Source organism: Dermacentor albipictus, chromosome 1 (assembly GCF_038994185.2).
Source record: "Dermacentor albipictus isolate Rhodes 1998 colony chromosome 1, USDA_Dalb.pri_finalv2, whole genome shotgun sequence".
Lineage (NCBI taxonomy): Eukaryota > Metazoa > Arthropoda > Arachnida > Ixodida > Ixodidae > Dermacentor > Dermacentor albipictus.
This window is the reverse complement of record NC_091821.1, coordinates 107,164,269-107,185,584: the sequence shown is the minus strand read 5'-3', so window position 1 is coordinate 107,185,584 and position 21,316 is coordinate 107,164,269. Positions and strand designations below refer to the sequence as shown.

Genomic DNA, 21,316 nt, shown 5'->3' with positions numbered 1-21,316 from the left:
ATACGGGTGCAACAGGGCTGACAAAGGACATTCACCAATAAAACAGCAATAGTGCATTCAAAACCAAATCTATGTGGCTATAGGTACCTACACCTTGTGATGGAGATCAGAAATGAGAACAAAGCAATGAATAGAATTGAGCTCCAAGGTAACTTTTCGAGTGCCCTAATCAATGGGCTGACAGTGAATCATAATTTAATACTCTACTGTTAAAAGAAAGTTTATTTACACAAGGTTAGAATGACCACTCAAAATTCTTCAAAGTAGCTGGTAGTTAGAACAAATAGCCAAATGGAAAAAGAATAGTGAACAAACAATGATGAAATTATGATGGCTTCCTTTTTGTTAAAATACAGAGGTGTTAGCCTTATTACAGTGCTTCTATAAGGATGCTATTAATGGACTTGCAGCAAGTCATTTAGGTATATATGCAAATCAAATATGTCCCTAAGAGAGAGAAATTGACCTGTGTTATTAGGAAGATGCACTATAACTGATCTCAATAAAGGCTACATTATTATGCATCGTGAGCACGTCGCAGCTCTGAACAAGATAAATAGACCAATTTCATAACGAATTTCACTGTTCTACTGCTGCCACAAAGAATACTGGTAGAAATATATATATATATATATATATATATATATATTCATTGATAGACTAAAGGGCAACCATGGTTAGATTCTTCACCAGCCATCAGGACAGTGAGTCATTCACGGACTCGAAAGCATCCCTACAAAGTATGTGGAATGTGTACATGTGCTGTACTGACCAACCTGTACCTCTAGTCGGCATTTTTCAGGTATCTTCACCAATCGGCTGGCATTGTTGGGTATTCCACGACTTCCCAATCGATACCTGGCTACTGCGGTATTTCAGGAAACAAGAAAAGTGGAAAGCTGCCTAAAAAGAACTCATTACAGAAATTTTACAATAATCTTCTTTACTAAATCTGGTGCTTCAATTGTGGCAAAAAGATATGTTCACGAAGAGGTTGTTTCTGGGGTATATATACCACTTCACCAAGAGAATTGCATTTGGTTGACCCAGGAATAAAATCAAGACTCCCATGGCTACTACCTCATTAGTTGGAGACAGAATACCACTTGGCCACATGGGCTCTTGCCTTTCTGCCAACATAATATTAATTTGCACAATAGTTGCCATTTTACTCTCTCCTCTTCACTTCTTCTGTCCGCTCTTTAGTTCAACAAAATGCATCAAAGTACCAAATACTTCAGTCATTTGAGTGTAGTCTGTGTCGCAGTAACTCATGGCTGTGCAACTTAAATATGTCTTCTACTTGCAGCATGGCACAACTAGATGCTCTATTCAGTACACTTTGTGTGGCAAACCATGTTATCTCTACTATGCTGCATTTGTGTGGCAAATCATGTTATCTCTACTACGCTGCTAATTCCTACCAGTATGATGCATTGCTGAAGATCCTGAGGTCTACAAGTTTGCGAAGACTTTGATAGGTTCCGAGCGCTACCGTTGCTACCGCATGATTGTGTACGCAATTTATTTCATTTGTACTCCTCTCTCTTTCTGTCCCCTTCCCCTTATGCAGGGTAGCCACGCAACTAGAAATACCTTTTGTTAACCTCTCTGCCTTTTCTATACAACCTTTTTCTCTGAAGTTCCTGAGGTCTACGAAGACTTTGATAGGTGCTGAAGGCTACCATTGCTACCGCATGATTGTGTACATAATTTATTTCATTTGTGCTGCTCTCTCTTTTTATCCCCTACTCCTTATGCAGGGTAGCTAGAACTACCTTTTGTTAAGCCTTTTCTATACAACCTTTTTCTAAGAGTTTCATAGGTGATGAGTGTTACTGTTGCTATCGCATGATTGTGTAGGCGATTTATTTAATTTGTGCTCCTTCCTCTTTCTATCCCCTTCCCTTTATGCAGGGTAGCCAACCAGAACTACCTTTTGTTAACCCCATTGCCTTTTCTATGTAACCTTTTTCTCTCTCTACAGTATGCAAACAAGGCTTGTGTAATATTGCTGCGGAAACTGCTGGTCTTTCAGTTGTCATAGAGTATAATTAGTGTGATCTTAACCCCACAAGCATGCACTGCTTTAATGACTGCAAAATTGACATTTTACAAAACTCTGAAAGTTGTCTACTCTACAAAGCTATCTTCAAACTAAACACTCTTGTCCGCAGGTTTGTTTCTATATTTATTTTCAAAAATGAAAGGGTAATGCCATCTGACGTCTACAGATCCCACTTCTCAGTTATTTTTAACACGACCTTAAAAGTTGCTGCCAGTCCCGAAATGGGGTTAGGCGTAATTAATTGTTGAAAAATTTAGCATTAAAACAGACAAATATGTAGAGGAGAGCGCTCGTATCGTTTTCTCTTCCCCACATCTTTGTCTGTTCTAGTGCTAAATTTTTCGACATGACTCAATACTAACTTGCTCAGCTGACTTTTCTTAAGGTGTAAGTATTTAAGAGGTGCCGCGCCTCCTGCTGAACTTTGTGGGCGCGCGGGGTTGTCGGCATTATGCAAAATGTCTCGCTCGGCATGATCTATCAGTGGAGGCGCTGGCCCTTGACGAGCTTGCGTTCACTGATGTACCTCATAAGCGTACTTTGATGTTCACGTGCAAACTATTACTAATACCCCCGTCACATGGGGCCCTCTCGCTCGCGATTGAGCCTGATCCGGATTGAATTTCTAGACTGTGATTGACTCCCTTCCGCAGATTGCCCAAAAGATCCAAATGCAATCCCGATCGGGCTCGATCGCGGTCGAAAGCACAGTCATGGTACAGTGAACTGCATCGCGTGACTTGAACTAGGCGCGTTAATTAAATGGCGCCGAAGTTGCAAAAAAAAGAAACAAGAAAAATAATTTTATTAAAATAGTATTATTACAGTTTGTGTTAGAAAACTTTTTATCCAATTGATTTGCCATTTAGCTTGCTAATAGTAATAATCATTATATGAATACAAGCGCCATTCAATAAATAAAGGCGTTTAGGGCTGACGTGGCTGGACGTACTGATGTACTAGGAGTGCTGTCGTCGAGTCATGAAGAGTACTTACGCGGCATATTAATCATGAAACGATTTGGATATGCGTTCGTGCTACTATTCATCTGCTTCAGGTCTACCGAAAGCGATGAGCATGATCACAAGGTATGATATCGAGATCTTGCTCTAGAACAGTACGTGCAGCTTGTAAATTCGTATCTTGGTGCCACACACTGCGCGCATTAAGGTTTGGGCGATGGTGTGCGGCACACACCCTCCTATGCGTTTAATTTCATCTGCTTGCCAGGTTTTTAGATTAAAACAAATGTACTTTGGCCAGTAGTTGTGAACAATAACGCTCTCTGCTTCTGCAATATGACTTTAATGCTGATCGACTCCACGCCGGCGGCGTCGTTCTTTACCTTGATACTCCGATGGTGATAACGTGGACTTAGGTGTTGTGTAGGAAAATGTTGATAGTTGCCTGTAAGAATACAGCTTGATGTTGGATATGACCACCACCTCAAGTTAACAAGATCGCATGAAGCCGCAATAAGCCTAATTGTTACCCTGTTCCTTGCGGCACAAGCGCATTTGCAACGATTGTGTGTTACTGCATGTACCACGCAGCCGAGTTGGCTACTGTGTGGCTGCTCTTATAAGTAGCGTCATTCCACCGGTCGCTGTTGGATAGAGAACAGGTGTCGTTTGGAAGCAGCTGCGAGCAGAATGCGCGTCGACGCGGCTCTACAGGCCGCGAAAACACTTGCCTGAAGTGTCTGCTTTCTGCGTTATGTTTGCAGTACCAAGACAACGAAGAAGTGGTGTTGTGGATGAACACAGTGGGACCCTACCACAACCGACAAGAGACGTACACTTATTTGTCGTTGCCTTTCTGTGTTGGCCCTAAAGCCTCCATCAGTCATTACCATGAAACCTTAGGAGAGGCACTCCTAGGAGTTGAACTTGAATTTAGTGGCCTCGACATACTTTTCAAAGGTGAGCACACTGCTCATACTGTGGGTCATGTAGTTTAATTTTGATTTTCGTGTTATTTGCAGCACCTGTGGCCAAGACGACGTACTGCGACATCACCCTGGATAGTGCAAAATTGCATGCATTCATATATGCTGTAAAAAACCACTACTGGTATCAGATGTATATTGATGGGCTGCCTATCTGGGGTAAGTCATATTTTTAAAATCTATGTTCAAAGTTTGTTAACCATGAGGGCGTGAAGGTTTTTCGGAAGCATTGAGTTGCAATCTTTTGCAAGTGTACAATTGAGCAGTGTACAGTTGGCAGTTGCACACCTTTATGACGAAGTGCTTAACTGGTTATACAGGTCACTTTGTTGTAAAGGTACTGCACAGTGCAGCTTGCGATAGAAAAGGGACAGAATTATACCCCTGCCACACGGGCACAGAAAATGACATTAACTGGCTAAAGCTTTAAACTTTAATGTCTTTCGTGGGGTGCCACACGGACGTGCTTAATGGCATTAAAGCTTAATGCCATTTGCGACATAGTGCGTTTCGTAACTCACTTGGCCATCAAATGCGTACTCTCGTTCCCAATGTCTCCACATTCTGACGAGACTAAACTGATTCTTAGTGAATAACAATTTATATATTTTTCACTTTCTTTAAAAAATTGCTCTTTCTCGTGGCGTAGTGTGTTCTTACAATTATTACAGCTCACTTGGCTGTCGATTGCGTACTCTCGTTTACGATGTCCCCGCCGTGGCCGTAGATTGAAGTTTGAAGTTTATTGAATACTTAGTGCAGATACAAAAACATTGGTATTTAGTACAGGAAACCATATTCTCATGATATTAAGCAAACTTGTAAATAAAAACAACTAATATATTCTTCACTTTTTTAAAAGGAGCTCTTTATTTTCGTAGAGATCAGCAGGTGATGTTGCCACTACTCGCGGCTAGAGCACTAATCGTGAGCACGTTAGCCAGGAGAAGCTGTTCGATTGCACAGCAGCGGCTCCTTGCCTTGTTGGCCTCATACTGAAGCCTTCGAATTTCTTGATGATGCTTGACTCGAAGAAGCACATACGCCAGAACAAACTGGAGCACGCGGTCAAATTCTGCAGGATCGCTGCTTGAGAGCTATGAAGCTGTTAGGGCTATTTTACCTCTTTCGATGCTTTGGCTACGCTATGGATTGGCCGTTGAGCTAGCTTTGGCTTCAAAAACTTTACGGCTGGGTGCAACAATGACATTCGTGAAGTAAACTACATACAATATGCTGATTAATGTTTCTCATGCCATTTCTGAAACATCTGCTCCCTAGATAACTGTTTTTTATTGTATTACAATTGGCAAGCAAACTTAACCGTTTCACTGCAGCTATCGCCATCGCAACGCTTAATGTCATTAAGTATGTGCGTGTAGCAGAGATCAAAATATAATTGCATTAAGAAACGTAAGGTCTTAAACTTTTAATGGCATTAACCTCGCCCGTGTGGCACAGGTATTCCTTTGTTGTTATACAGGTCATTTCGTTGTAGAGGCGCTCTACTGTATTTTTGATTTTACAGCAGCAGTACAAGGCACATTTTCCTCAGACAAGCAGTTGTTTATATATTTCGAACACGAATCGAATAGTCCTTGCTATTCAATTCGTATTCGATTCCAGAATTCAATATTCGAAGTTGTCGAATGTTCACTTCTTTCATATATTTAGAGGATAGAAACACATTGGAGTCCCAAAAAAGATAACAATGGAAGTGAGGACTATTCAGGATGACTCTTATGCAAGGGACCTGCGATTTATGCACAGGGTCACCAATTCATGAGCAAACGACACAAGGCAGATAACTTATGCTCAATTATTTAATGTGATTCATTATGAATGCCTTATTTTTAGGCAGCTTTAATATACGAGTGTTTTTTTTTTCAAGGTCCAGTTGGTCGCGAAATGAAAAACCATAGTGAAAATTTGATAACATTGTCTGTGTATGTGTTGCACAGTGTCTCTAGTATGCCCGTCGATCGCGTGAGGTCGCATTTGTCAATTCTGAGTGCGCAGTGAGCACGTAAACGTGCCTCTAACGATAGTCTCCCGCTAAGTACATGCTCTCATTCGATTTCTGCATGCTGAGGGGGGCAATGCAGCCGAAATTCATCGGCGAATGAGTAATGTGTACGGTACAACTTTCATGAGTGACAGCAAAGTGCAGCAATAGTGCAGGAACTTTGAAGCAGGAAGCACAGACGTTCATGGGGGGGGGGGGGATGCAGGCAGGGAAGGAAGCGAGTGTCAACCAATGATCTCGTTCAGCGAGTGGATTAGGCGATTCGAGAAAATCCTTGGTTAACAATTTCTATGTCGAGCGATTCATTTCCCGAAATTTCATCGTCAGCTCTCTATACCATCGTGAGTGAGAGACTCCAGTACCGCAAGCTCTGTGCTAGGTGGGATTCCAAGATGCTGACCAACCGTCACAAAACACAATGAATGGGTGCAGCCTTAACATTTCTTCAGCGCTACCGTGATGAAGAAGATTTTTTGAAGAAAATCGTCTCAGGGGACGAGACATGGGTCCGTTTCAAAACAAAAGAAACAAAAGAGCAAACCAAACAGTGGATGCATTCTGATTCCCTGAAAGCAATGAAGTTCAAGTGAACCTTCTACTGCAGAAAGTGTATGGCTACTGTGTTCTGGGACAGCAGTGGTGTTCTCTTGGTGGAATTCATGGAATATGGCGCGACCATCACTGCAGTCTCATACAGCGTGACTCTTGAACGTCTACAAAAGGCACTTCAGAACAAGCGAAGAGGAGTGTCGTCATCAGGCATTGTCCTTCTTCATGACAATTCACGGCCGCACAGTGCAGCTGCAACAAAGCTCCTGCAGCATTTTCAATGGGAAGTGGCTCTCTCTGATTACCACCTCTTTGCTCACATGAAACGCTGGCTATGAGGACAGCAGTTTGACTCGGACAACAAGCTGTGGACCAGTGTACTGAATTGGCTGAAAGCACATCCGGCTGCTTCCTTCTATGACGATGGTATAAGAAAGTTGGTACCACGCTAAGAGAAATGTCTCAATTCAGCAGCAACTATATAGAAGTAGCTGGAAGGTGTATGTAAAGGTTCCAAATAAAACAGTTTCGATTTTCACTGCGGTTTTCATTTCGCAAGCGATTGGACCTTGAAAAAAAAAATAACGCTCGTGCAAATGTGTTGTCTTGACTTAGGAAAAGCAGTTTATTATTTGGGCAATTGCACTATGTTTGCAGACCTTTAAAACAATGATCAGTGCTGTTGTATCACATTTCTCACCTTGAATGAACTCGTCATTCCACTCGCATCTCATGACGTGCTGTTTCCTTTTTATCATGACTGTCGTTATCGTAGTGCGCTAAATAACTGAAAGCAAGTGGTTCCTCATTTGCAAGCACCTCTATTTGTGTCTATTTGTTAACAGCATTACATACAGCATTAAAAGGACACTAATTCAGTCGAGACTGATAAAGTATTGCTTGAGAACTCTATTATCGTTACTTTCACAATAATATTTTGTTTATCAAAAAAGAAAATGAAGGTCAAAGTGTAATTTTTAAAATTTCGCGCCGAAACCGCAAAGCCAGTGTGTCAGTGTGACGCTGCAGATTTTTTTCAAAGTAATTTTCCTATTTTGTTCGTGTTGGGTTCAATGAAAGCGCTTGAAACTTGCCATGTTCAGTCCTGGGCTCCTTTGGAACCTAATGTAGTCGATTGTTGCCCATAAAGAATTAACTAGGATCTAGCAGACACCGTAAAAGTTCCTGGCATTATGGCGGGCTGGTGGGAAAACTCCGAGGTGGTGTTGCCACCTGTCTTTAGTTATGCGTTTTATGGTTTGCCAAGCATCTTGCAGGAAGAGTGGTGTATTTGGTAATGTAAGAGGATAATTTACAATTGCAGGTGAAATTATTTTTTTCTTTAGTGTCCCTTTAATATGCCTGTAATTAAGCAATGTAAATAATGTAAATAAGACTTTTTTTTACTTAATTAGGACTGTGTGACGAGACGGTGGTGCGGCCCTGGCAGTGTGCTACTATAGCAGACGACGGCATGCGAAAGCATCGCAGGCACTGTAAACAAAAGCTCTTTTTGCAGACTTGTTCACCAGAATGTGCAAATAATTACCATATTTGTCTTAAATACAATACATTGATTTTTATTACTGTGGTAACTGATTGATTACGAACACAACAGTCATGAGCGGGCAAGGGAGAGCATGTAGCTTGCAAAGGCAGCGACCTTCGAGATTGGGTGGCGTGCTGTAGCATGCAGTGTAACACTAGACTGGCCGTTGGTGGCACTGACACAGCACGCCACCACGCCCCCTTTAGTTGGAGCACGCTCTATATATTTCACTGTGTTTATGAATAAAATATTTTATTTGATTTTCAGAAGTCGTTTTTCTCAGAATATTCATATTCAATTTAATTAGGATATTTCACTATTCGAACACCCCTAATAAAAAAAATGCTTTTGTTACCATGTGGTATCTGTTCTCTCTCAGGCATTGTTGGTGAGCATGACGAGTCTGACAACAGCTATTACCTTTGGACACACAAGAAGTTTGAAATTGGCTACAATGGAAACAGAATAGTTGATGTCAACTTGACCAGCGAAGTAAAAACGAAACTTGTTTTAAACCAGAAGATATTTCTTACGTATGAGGTGAGTTTTGTTTGTTGTTTTGTGATAGGGTTTGGTATTAGTGTAGTGACCAGACAGACCAAGAGCCAAGCTGCACTACTTATGTGGCAGCTTGACTCTGCATGCTCATCTGGTTATTTTCTCTGATATCTTTTAAAAGTACGAAGGGACTGCATGATGCTAAAAGCTAAATACCTGTAGGGCTGGCCGTATCATATACTGCTTGTGCTAAAGGATCTTTTTCTGTCCCCCTTTATTTTTTCAGCTAGGCAGTTGTAACTGTGTTACAATGTAATGCCCCCATTATAAAATTAAAATTAAACACACTGGCTTTAGCCATTCATTGCTGTTGCACGTCAATCATGAGTCAATTTTGGTGCAGTCCAGTACTTCTAGAACACCCCTTCCAATTTTATAGCCCCGTGTGCAGGCATTGCGCCATTCAGCGAACAACTGTCTAACCCCTTCATATGAAGCATGTCGCTTGGATATATAATTTTACCCAGGCAACTGTTATGTTAGTCTCATATAATATACCCTTACTCACATTACCTTTTTTCCTTCTTGCTCCCACAGCATTGCATTGTTTCTTCTACTTCTACTATTACTCCATCCACTCAGTATCATTTACACTACTCCACCAAACTGTTGGTCGTATTTTGGTATATTCGGATATTACTATACTCATTAGTATTCCGTGATAATTACTTATTGTGTTACTGATTCAGATTGCTTGCATTATTTTGCCACACCTTTTTCACTTATATCCTCTTGTTGCATTTTGCTTTTCATTTTACACAAATCATGTGTCATTACTTATACATTAAGTAAAATAAAACCTGCAAAAGGCCAGGAAACATTATGCCAAAATGTAACAACAAAAAGTCTTAAAAAGTGAAACAAATGGGTCGCTAGAACAGTCAGTGCCCATTTCCTTTGTGCAAAATTGAAATGCTTCTGATAGCTCCCATGCTGCTGTACCTATGCTTTTGCCTACAATCTTAATTTTGTGAAACTGATGGCCACATTCGCAGACCTTGCAATGCGCAAGTAAATAAACAGTTCCCTTGTTTTTTTGCTGAACGTTTGTGCTTCCATGTGTGGTCATTGAAGCACCATCCATTTTTGGCTGTGTAGATCTTCCTACATAAGCGCAATATCTCATAGGCAACACCAGTTGCATACTTCACAAATGGCCTTATATTGTTCTTTTAGCTCATACCCCCTTAACACTTTCGGGACCGGCCCATAGGCCATCGATCATATATGATCGACGGTTTTGCGCGCACTGCCCCGTTCAAATTTCCGCGCGCTTGGACATGTAGCTCCATCTAGGAGGTCGTCAGGAACTAGACTCTCGGTTTCGGCATAGTTTCTTTCATTTCCAGCAGGTGGCGATACGCGAGAGAGAATTTTCTCGATTGCGGCGGCGGCGGACGCAGTGGAAAATGGCGTCGTGCTCGCGTCCGGTCGCTCGAAAAGAACGCCGTCAATCGCGTGATTCCGCTGCTTCGGCAACGGATTTTTTTGATGAACCGAGCAGCGAAGAGTCTGAAGACGACTTCGGCGACGACTTCGGCAGCTCCGATTTTATTTCGGACTCCGATTCGGATGATGATGAGCCACGGACTTCATCTAGTAGCCGAAGGTGAGCATAGTTCCACATTCATTTCTTTCTGGAGTAGGTGAACGGGCTCGCTATATGTTCTCATTATTTTATCTTTACTTGATAGGGTCTCAACAAGCTACGGCAATGATCTGCTGCCGCCAGCGCAGAAGCGGATTGAGTTTTCGCCGCGACGGGAACCTGGCGTGTACTTGGACGCAGAAGTGGGCGTGGCGCTCAGAAGCGGATCAAAGAAATTCTTGACTGCTCTGGACTTCTTTCTTCTGTTTTTCTCGATGAATGTGATCGAAACAATTTGTGACAACACGAACAAGTATGCTTGGACTCACATTTTGGAAAAACCAACGCATGCTTGTTCCGATGGATCTTGGGAAGAAGTCACCCCAAGTGAAATGCTAAAGTTTATCGGACTCGTAATTTACATGGGCGTTGTGAAGGTTCCTCGGCTGAAGCTGTATTGGAACGTAGGAGATCTGTACAGCGGTCTGCTCCCACCACGGATCATGCGGCGACGCCGGTTCATAGCTCTACTCGCAATGTTGCAAGTTGCAGACTTGGACGATGTCTCTCAAAGTTCAAGAGGAAAGCTCCGATACATGTGGTGGCTCCTGCAACACATGAACGAAGTGTCAGCGAATCTTTTCCAGCCACATCGCGATCTTTCCGTGGATGAGCGCATGGTGAAATCGAAAGGGCGGTCAGGCATCCGACAGTATATCAAAGATAAAGTAACAAAATGGGGCTACAAGCTGTGGGTCCTAGCTGACCCTGGCACCGGATATACTGTGCAGTTTAGTGTGTATACCGGTAAGCGTGAGCAGCCAGGGCCCCATGGCTTAGCTTTCGACGTAGTTTGCCAGCTGTGTCACAGATATCTTGATCAGGGCTACAGGATCTTTATGGACAATTTTTACACTTCTACTAGCCTGTTCAGTCATCTTCTCAGCCGAAAAACATTGGCTTGCGGAACCACACGCAAGGATCGCCGAGGATTTCCTGCCGAACTGAAGGATGCACGGTGGGAAAAAAAAGCTCGACGTGGCGACATTCGATGGTTGCGCGATCAGAACATCCTGTACCTTCAGTGGAAAGACCGGCGTGTTGTCAACATGATGAGCACGGTTCATACTGCAAATGACACGGTCACCGCAAAAAGAAGGGAAAGAAGGCAAAACTCCTGGACTCAGATATCTATAACAAAGCCTCTGCTGATCCATGATTATAATGCTGGCATGCTAGGTGTAGATAAATCGGATCAAATGATTGGATATTATAATGTTCTCATGAGAAGCGTACGGTGGTGGAAGACTCTGTTCTTCCACTGCATCGATATTGCATGTGTGAACAGTTTCGTACTCTTCCAAGCTCACCGCACATTGCACCCAGAGATTCCTGAGCTGGCACGGACTGCCGGGTTTGACCACCTAGCTTTTAGAGAAGAGCTCATTCGGCAGCTTCTGAATCTTGACGGTGCCAAGCAAGCACACACGCCTCCACCACCCGTCGCAAAACATGCACTCCACAAGCCGGAAAAAGTGGCAAAACGCAGAAACTGCAAGCTGTGCTATGAGCAGAAGAAAATCGAGCTCAAAACTAATGTCTTTTGCAGCACATGCCAAGTTCACTTGTGTTTTACGACTGCCCGGAACTGCTTCGTCGAGTGGCACAAGAACCGTGGGACCTGAGTGGCTGACCACTGGTGCAAGCTAGATTTCACACAAAAAAAAGACAGTTGTAGATACGCGTGCCAAATTTTCACAAGCAAGAAAGGAGGCATTGTAGCACATTTTGTATATCTTGAATTTTTTTTTATTATGTTTTTCCACTTGTATATCCATGACTTTTCCAACTTTTTTATGTTGTTCTTTCAGCAAATCTTGAATTTGAGATTTTTTTAAAAATATTATATATCACTTTTAAGTCTAACCTTTCTTTATGCATGAAAGACCATCTAATTAGCTACATTTTGATAAACATTGCAGCAATATAGCGTAATGACTATTCGTAATAAAAAATAATTTTTGACACCCATCAGAATTGCCTGTTTTTTCCCCGGTCCCGAAAGAGTTAAGCAAGCTAAATATGCAATGACTCGTGGTCCCTTAATCTTCATGGTTACTCACTTTGCGTGAATTAGCTGCGATGACACTACCTCTGTTACCATCTATCTCGACTATCTGATGGCACAGGAAAACTAAGGACATAGGTCAGTGAGCTTGTACAGCACTGAAATGACAATAGGAGCTGTACTCGTCACTTTAGCTTGTCAGACATATTGTAAATATACTACTGTGTGTACCTTTATACTGCATATAGAATGTTTTAGAATAGGGGCCCCAAAGGAATAGTCTTGACTACTGCACAGGTGCAATACACAAACAGTGTTGGAATTTTCATCATGCATCTGCATAAAGTGGGGTACCTCAAACTTGGCCATAAAGTATTACGTTGGCAAACATGCTAGTGCCTGTTGAAGTGACAGCTCTCATATTGCAGCAGATGTGACCAGAGTCTTGCACAACTTGTATTTATTAGGTGGTGCAGTTGCTTTGGTGCTTTGTTGCTGAGTATTAGGTCATATGGTTGACTCCTGGCTTCTGTAATCATGGACCATTGAGGGCAGAATGCATAGCAATTGTGTACTAAGCTCTGGATGCATGTTAAAAAAATGAGCGATACCATGGCGTCTGTCATGGCCTACATGTTGCTTTGGGATATTAAAGGGGCCCTGAACCACCTTTCCTTAAGGCCTTAAAATTGCCTCGGAACAAGTATGGTGTTTCCCAGGGGTATATTGTCAAAAAAAATTTTTCAGAAAGACTAAGTGCAAGCATAAGTACTACGAATGCCATATATTTACCTTTTCCATTTGCCCTCAACGTCCTCCAATCAAAAGGAGTAGGGCAGTGCCGAGTGCAGTGCACCGCCGAGGGCATTATGCCAAAAGGGCTTGTGCTCCAGTCTGGCCATGCTATGTGGTGCCGACTGCCTTTGTCCTGCATGTATAGTGTGCAAATCCCGATTGCGCTTTTTGAAGCGCTATTAATGGCTCAGTAAGAACTTCTGTCTGTGAGTGAGCACGTGCTGGCACGTGTCACTTGTAGATGCTCACTGCAGTTACTTGTGGGACTTGACAGGCGTAGTGTACATGGGGTCTGGGCTTAAGTTTCGCATGGTTTAAGGCTAGTTGAGTGTTCAAAACTAATCAAAATGGGTGAGATTTCACAGCTCTGACACTGAGAAGCAGTGTGGCCAAAGTTTGTCCTACATTAGCGGCAGTGGCTGAGCTTGAGCAGACGATAGTCAGCTTCTTCCAGAAGTGCGTAATTCTTATCGAAATTCAAAGTGCAGATTTTCGCTTCAGCCTGTTTAGTAAACTGCATCTACTCCTAACTAAGCATGCCGGCACACTAAGGGGTCCAGCCACCCACCGGCTGCAGACTGATTCAAACACGGCAGGAAGAAATGTTTTTTCTGTCATTTTAGATCACAGACATACATTTTTCATTTATTTATCTCAAAATTAGCAATAATAGTATTACTGATAATGTTCTTCCAATCAAGAAATCAGCTAATACCTGTTGGTGGGTTGTGCTCCTTGTAATAACGACATTGCGAAGGCGAAAGCAGGTGCTTTTTCACTGTTTTTTACACAAAATTCTAAATTTCCTGCTGCATGTAGTGCAATAATATCTGGCTCACATGTTCACAGGAGCCCCTTCTACAATGGCAATGTTTTCTTACTATGTTGACAAAGCTTTTCCATGCCCCTTTAAGGTAAACAACTGAAGAAATCATGCAGACATATTTATGGTCTCTGACTCTGCATGAATGTTAATTTTTTCCTTGTCTTTTGGTGCTTCTATTCTTGGGTGCAATCACAAAAATGTTTACATCATGCTATAAAATTTAATTCTCAAATCCCAGTGTCTTATCTTCTTAATTTCATTTGCAGTGTTTTCTCTCCCTTTCCATCTTTGTTGCTTTATCTCCTTTTTTCTTCTGCTGATATCATTCTGACTGTTCTCAGTCTCATGTTTTGCACTTTTGTTTCAAAATTTGTTACATTTTAATTTGTATTATTTTAATTTGTATATAAGAAGCTCAACATCTCTTTGAACATGCTGTTCAATTCTTGGCCTATCCCCATATATGGTATCAGTGTTATTGAGGACAAGAATGACAGTGTGTGTAGGTGCCTTATGCCTCAAATCTGTTCACTTCTTCTAGTGTTTGCTCAATTGCATGGCATTAGTAATAGGATCTTTGTGGAAGAGTTGACTGTTGGGATAGTTGGTCGTCCATATTTGAAAATAGCTTAGTGTGAATAAAACCACGGACACAAGGAAGACAGCGCTTGTCCTTCTCTGTCTTCCTTGTGTCCGTGGTTTTATTCACGCTAAGCTACTACTTCAAATAAGGATCTTTGTGAAATGGTTCCATATGCACAATGCAATTTAATATTCTTAGCATAGATCTGTTAAGCTGAACTTGTCACATTTTTAAGGCCCCTTCATGCTTTCCTTTATGGAGGACTATGGGGCTGTGGAGCTGCTATAGATATCTTTCAGTATTTTTACATACGGCTCGTCTACACCCTGATTGTGTAATGCCTCCATGACTGCTGAGGTTTCGACTGAATCAAATGCTTTCTCGTAATCAATGAAAGCTATACATAAGGGTTGGTTATATTCTGCACATTTCTCTATCACCTGATTGATAGTGTGAATATGGTCTATTGTTGAGTAGCCTTTACGGAATCCTGCCTGGTCCTTTGGTTGACAGAAGTCTAAGATGTTCCTGATTCTGTTTGCGATTACCTTAGTAAGTACTTTGTAGGCAACGGACAGTAAGCTGATCGGTCTATAATTTTTCAAGTCTTTGGTGTCCCCTTTCTTATGGATTAGGATTATGTTAGCGTTCTTCCAAGATTCCGGTACGCTCGAAGTCACGAGGCATTGTGTATATAGGGTGGGCAGTTTTTCTAGAACAATCTGCCCACCATCCTTCAACAAATCTGCTGTTACCTGATCCTCCCCAGCTGCCTTCCCCCTTTGCATAGCTCCCAAGGCTTTCTTTACTTCTTCCGGCGTTACTTGTGGGATTTCAAATTCCTCTAGACTATTCTCTCTTCGATTATCGTCATGGGGGCCACTGGTACTGTGTAAATCTCTATAGAACTCCTCAGCCACTTGAACTATCTCATCCATATTAGTAAGGATCTTGCCGGCTTTGTCTCTTAACGCATGCATCTGATCCTTGCCTATTCCTAGTTTCTTCACTGCTTTTAGGCTTCCTCCATTCCTGAGAGCATGTTCAGTTCTATCCATCGCACACTTACTCGTACCTAAAGCACAAACTGCACTTTAGGCGTGATAGGATCTTATCGCACTTGGACTTTATATGGAACATTATGGGGCTTTACTTTGGCGGTCGCTTTTGTTGCACCGGCCGTGATTTGAGAGGTGCGTTCGCAAGCAGCTGCTTGTAATTGAATCATTTGACCATCTGCGTCTGCGGAAGTTTCCATTTATTCCCTCGGCATTCCTTTGCTGCTGAAGCGGTATTTTGTTATATTGAAATCTCATACAAACAGACTTGGTTAAATTGAGGTTCTAATTACATGGCGTTCTATGGACAGGAGGTTATGAAAAGTAAAATACTTCGTTATATCGAGAATTTCGTTACATTGAAGTTCGTTAAGCCGAGCTTTAACTGTATTGCACTTTAGTACAGAATAAAAGGGGGAGCTTTAGGGCTTTAGGGCATGCACTATACCTTCACTTATGCTTGGGCCATGCGCTCCGCTGTTCACGTTCCATTTGATGCTGATAGTACGTGCATGAGCCTTGTGTTCTGGAAAGACCGCTGGCGGAATCACCATACTTCCTTGACTAGAGCAGTGAGCTATGGAAGTGCAAGTAAATGGGTGACCGGAGCAGTGACATGGAAGTCGGATTATATACACAGCACATAATTGCCCACTTGTCAGTAATTTTGAGGTTGATTAGCATGGCCTATGCTTTAACACTAACATGTTCAAAAATGAAACTATGCATTTGGCACCTTGCAGATGTTAGCCTGTAGTGTAATTAGTTGTCCATTAGAATATGGCTGGGCGAAGTTTGAATGGTAAAACGTGCTGCCATGTAAACGTATACTGCCACTCGCTTCCATGCTTTGTGCACTGCTTTCAGACTTGTACACGTTACAGAAAAAAAAATAACCGATTACAATTGCAATAGCTTCATTAAACACTCTAATTGATTACAGTGACCAATTAGTGCCTGATGAAATTAATTGCATAATTACTGAAATCTAATTGCTTTTCTATTTCTTCTTGTTGTGCAAACTCTGCACGGTTGCCCAAATACAGTAAATACAGGGTCTGTTCTGAAAGTAGTAGTACTCATTAAAAAAAAATGTATTCGTGAGAATAGTACAAACGATTAGAATTTTTCAAAGTAGCACTCTTCCGCATCTACACACTGCTGTCAATGAGTTTTCCAGTTTTCCTATGCCTCCCGGAATGCCTGGACCGAAATGCTGTTTAGCTCCCTCGTCACGGCCTGCTTAACAGCCTCTACCGATCCGTGATGCTTCCCCTTGAGCGTCGATTTTATTCTTGGGAATAGAAAAAAAGTCTGGCAGGTCCAAGTAGGGGCCGTAGGGGGGCCGAGGCAGCGTTGCCACTTTGTGCTGGGCAAGATACTCCACTATGCGGAACGCTGTGTGGCTCGGCATGTTGTCGTGCAGCCGCCAATTTTTGGCAATGGCTGGACGGACACGAACGATGCGTTTTCGCAGTCTTTTGAGGACTTCCACGTAAAAAAAACTGCAATAACTGTTTGTCCGGGTGCTACGAACTCTTTGTGGATGACTCCATGTTGATCAAAAAAAGCAAATGAGGATGGACTTTCTCTTGGATTTGCTCATTCGTGCTTTCTTGGGGCGTGGGGAAAAAGTGGTGTGCATTCTAAGCTCTGCCGCTGGCTCTCCGGTCGTAATCAAACACCCACGTCTCGTCACCGGTCACTACATTGTCCAAAAAGTCGGGGTCCTCATTTACATGAAGAAGAAGATCCTGGCAGATCGCTTTCCAGTTGGCCTTTTGCTCCTCTGGCAACACTTGCGGCACGAACTATGTACGTGCACACTTTGCTCATGGCTAAAATTTCTCTCACGATCTCAAAAACTTGGGTTTGAGGAATGCTCAATTCATCAGCAATTATTCTGTAACTGTTAGGTTTTTAGCACACAGAAAGGGACGAGAGACAGAGGTACGACGTGACTCATCCCTTTTTGTGTGCTAAAAACATAAAAATTTGGGAATACCAACATGCCCAAACCTGCGCTCTTTCAAATTATTCTGGTACTCATCCTACGATCACTGTTCAGTAAATTTTTCACTTGACACATTTTCATTGGTCTTACTGGTTGAAGGCGTCCAGAGCTGTCGTTGTCTTCCATTCTTTTCCTACCTTCTCGAAACAGCTTATGCCACTCAAAAACACCTGATCTACCCATGGCAGCATCACCGTAGGCCTCCTTAATCATGTCTCGAGTCTCTTTGCCCGTTTTACCAAGCTTTACACACAATTTGATTGCATAACACTGATCCAGTCAACGCTCCATGATTCTCCGTGACGAGGCATTTCGACAAGGGTTCACAGTACAAGTGACCTGCTCTCTTCAACGGCCGAGAGCCAACTGCCGATTTTTCCCAGTGTTCCCAAGATCCCCCTTAACCGATCCTGCGCGCTTAGACTGCCTCTCGTTCGCCCAGGAAAAAAAACAGTCCTACTATTTTCAGAACAGACCCTGGCTCTTTCAGTGCATCCTCTGCATCCCTTCACATGTCTGTGTTCACTAACAATTGCTTTTCAAAATTTTCAGTGATTATTATTACTTTCTTTCTTGTGGAGACACCTGCACCAAGTCTGAAAACTTGTTCTGTGCGTGCTTGATGGAAGAGCAGCGTTTTAATGCCATACCAGCAGCAGTAGCCCAGCGACTATGGCATTGCGCTGCTGAGCTCGAGTTTAGAGGTTCAACCCTGGCTGCGGCAGCCGCATTCATATATGGGTGGAATTCAAGAACACCCATGTACCCGTGCATTCGGTGCACATTAAATAATCTTGGTGGTCAAAATTAATCCAGAGTCCCTTACTATGGCGTGCCTCCTAATCAGACTATAGTTTTGGTACGTTAAACTATGGAATTAAATTTTTGTAATGCGCAAACACCTTGTGCACACGATTCTGGTTCCTCAATGCCACGATGACTGTGTTTGGGTCCTCTATGAACCTGAGCACTTATCTGTTGCTCAGGCTTAAAGAAGGCACTTTTGGTAGGGCCAATGATAAGCTGAAAAAAAAAAAAATGTTGGTGATTTCCTGGTATTAGCATCTGAAGTTGTCATCGAGAGTTAGCCAGAGAAGTGCCCTTTTCAATTGTTGGCCAACATCTGGCAGAACATTAATCCTATCCATGCCACAGTATTATCTCTAATTTTCACTAAAATGGCCAAATTTATTTTTAACCAGCTGCCGACATGTTTTACTTTCTTGGAAAGAATAAATTCACTTCTGCTTGCGCTTCCCCTTGGATTGTGTGCCGTCATCTACCGAAAGCATGATTATGCACTGAGACAAAACTAGGCATGTCCATAGCATTGCTAGAAAATGCAAAGTACGCTGATGAGCTGAGCTTGCCCTTGGCTGTTTTTACCAGAAGCATGCGGACGAACCCACTCATCCAAGGCATGGAAGGGGTTAATGTTGACCAGAGACGCTGTGAAGTCAAGTATTTATTCGGACAGCAACATGAACATAACAGACAGCAACGATTCAGTGGCTTCACCTTATAAAGGGAGCATGGGTGCAGCCGAGGCATGCGATTGGCTAGCGATACAATAGCACATGTGAACAATGACTGCGTGCATCAGATACGCGGCGCACAGTAACAAGAGAATACGCTTGATAAACGTTGCGCAGATACAACACTTCCCCTCCAATAAGATCAGAATCTGTCATACGTCAGACGATCCGGCTTCCGCTTATCACGAGCGCTGCGCCTGGGTAGCACAGGTGAACCAGCATCGTTTTGTTCTGACGATGATGCACTTTGGGCTCCATGTGAGAGTGGGCCACCATCACTACGATCCAACACTGGCCGGTTTGAGGCGGGTGCAAGGAAACTTTCACTTTCAAGCAGTTCACTTGCATGTGGCAAAGGTACATCCTTTTCTTTCACAACACTACCAGGCTTTACACAAGAATGTCGCAAATGATCCGCGTGCACAAACCGCGTCTGTCCATCCACAACCACAAGGTATGTCATTGCCGATTTCGCATCCACAATCTTGCCTGGACGCCATTTCACCTGTTCCCCACGTACTGAACGCACAAACACTCTATCCCCAACAGAAAATACTCTGGGTGAACTCCTCCTCTTGTTTGCACTACGTACATTACTCTCACATTTGGCATTTATTGCATCCTGCATATCTGGTTTCAATAACGACAACCTTGTGCACAACTTCCTCCTCACAAAGAGTTCAGCTGGTGTTTGGCCGGTGAATGTATGCGGCGTTGTTCTATAGGCAAACAGAAAATTATCAATTCTGTGCTGCAGTGACCTGGAACTTTTATTCCTCTGGTCTTCCAGCAATTGCTTCAACAGCGACTGCTTTACTGTTTGAACCGCACGTTCGGCCGAACCGTTGGACTGAGGATGATATGGTGGAGTAAGCGTGTGCTTAACCCCGTTTGACAATAGGAAGTCCTCAAACTCTTTTGCACGAAACTGCAGCCCGTTATCAGTGACTACCTCTTTAGGTAGGCCATGACTTGCGAACAACGAGCGCACTGTTTCGATCGTGCTTTGCGCGGTCGTTGACGTCATGACTCTTATTTCCAACCATTTGGAATAGGAATCTACAGCTAAAAGGAACATCTTTTTTTCTTTTTCAGCAAAGTCTAGATGTATCCTCTCCCAACTGCTTTTGCACCACTTCCAAGATGAAAGCGGCGCAAGTGGCACCAAAGATTTTGTGCTTTGACAAATTTCACACTGCCTTACAGTTTGTTCCAAGCAGTTGTCTATCTTTGGCCACCAAACCATTGACCTTGCAAGAGCTTTCATCTTTGTAATGCCAATGTGTTGCTCATGCAACAAACACATAACTTCACTTTGAAGCGAATGTGGTATCACGACTCTGTTGTTCCACACCAAACAGCCGCAATCCACTGAAAGTTCAAATCGCCTCACGAAGAAAGGCTGATAATGAGCGTCCACAGCCCGCGGCCATCCGTGCCATACCATTTCACGAACAGCACTGAGAACTGGATCTTTCACAGTTTCACGCTCGATATCTTTCGCAGTTATAGGGAGTTTATTGACAGGCGAAAAATAAAAGATTTCTTCTGCCTCGTCACCGGCTTCCGGCAGTGGAAGGCGTGATAAACCATCTGCATTGGCTATCTTTGTTCCTGGTCTGTGCAAAATACGAAAGCTGTAGTTAGCAAGAAAAATTCCCCAGCGGTGCACATGAGCTGCAGCTACTGCATTTGTGTGGTGCTTTGCTTCAAATATGATTGTGAGCGACTGGTGATCAGTGATTACACTAAACGTACGCCCATACAAATATTTATGAAATTTCTTCACTCCAAAAACAACTGCAAGCGCTTCTTTTTCCACTTGCGCGTAGTTACGCTCAGCAGGCGTCATCGTCCGCGGTGCAAACGCGATCGGTCGCTCTACGCCCTCAACCACGTGCGACAGCACTGCACCTAAGCCGTAAGCAGAAGCGTCACATGTCAGCTGTATTTCTTTCGTTACATCATACAGTTCCAAGACCGTGTCTTCACTGATTAAATCTTTACAGCGACTGAAACATGCGTCACACTGGCTCGACCAGTTCCATGTGCTGCCCTTGCGCAACAGTTGGTGGAGAGGTTCTAGCACATTTGCTAGGTCATGCAAAAATTTAGCGTAGTAGTTTACTAGGCCCAAAAATGCCTTTAGCT

The 21,316-nt window shown here is 42.9% G+C and overlaps 1 protein-coding gene across 2 annotated transcripts in view; it reads left to right on the top strand.

The window, feature by feature from the left end:
• Window positions 1-2,985: 2,985 nt before the first annotated feature.
• Window positions 2,986-21,316, top strand: part of TM9SF3 (transmembrane 9 superfamily protein member 3) — a 114,715-nt gene continuing 96,384 nt past the window's right edge. The window contains exons 1-4 of one of the 2 annotated variants that reach the window (XM_070524416.1): window positions 2,986-3,156; window positions 3,795-3,990; window positions 4,053-4,175; window positions 8,520-8,680. In XM_070524416.1, coding sequence (XP_070380517.1) covers window positions 3,079-3,156; window positions 3,795-3,990; window positions 4,053-4,175; window positions 8,520-8,680 — 558 coding nt within the window. In that variant the 5' untranslated portion in view covers window positions 2,986-3,078. The remainder of the gene's footprint in view (window positions 3,157-3,794; window positions 3,991-4,052; window positions 4,176-8,519; window positions 8,681-21,316) is intronic. The other variant, XM_070524417.1, reaches the window with a different exon arrangement.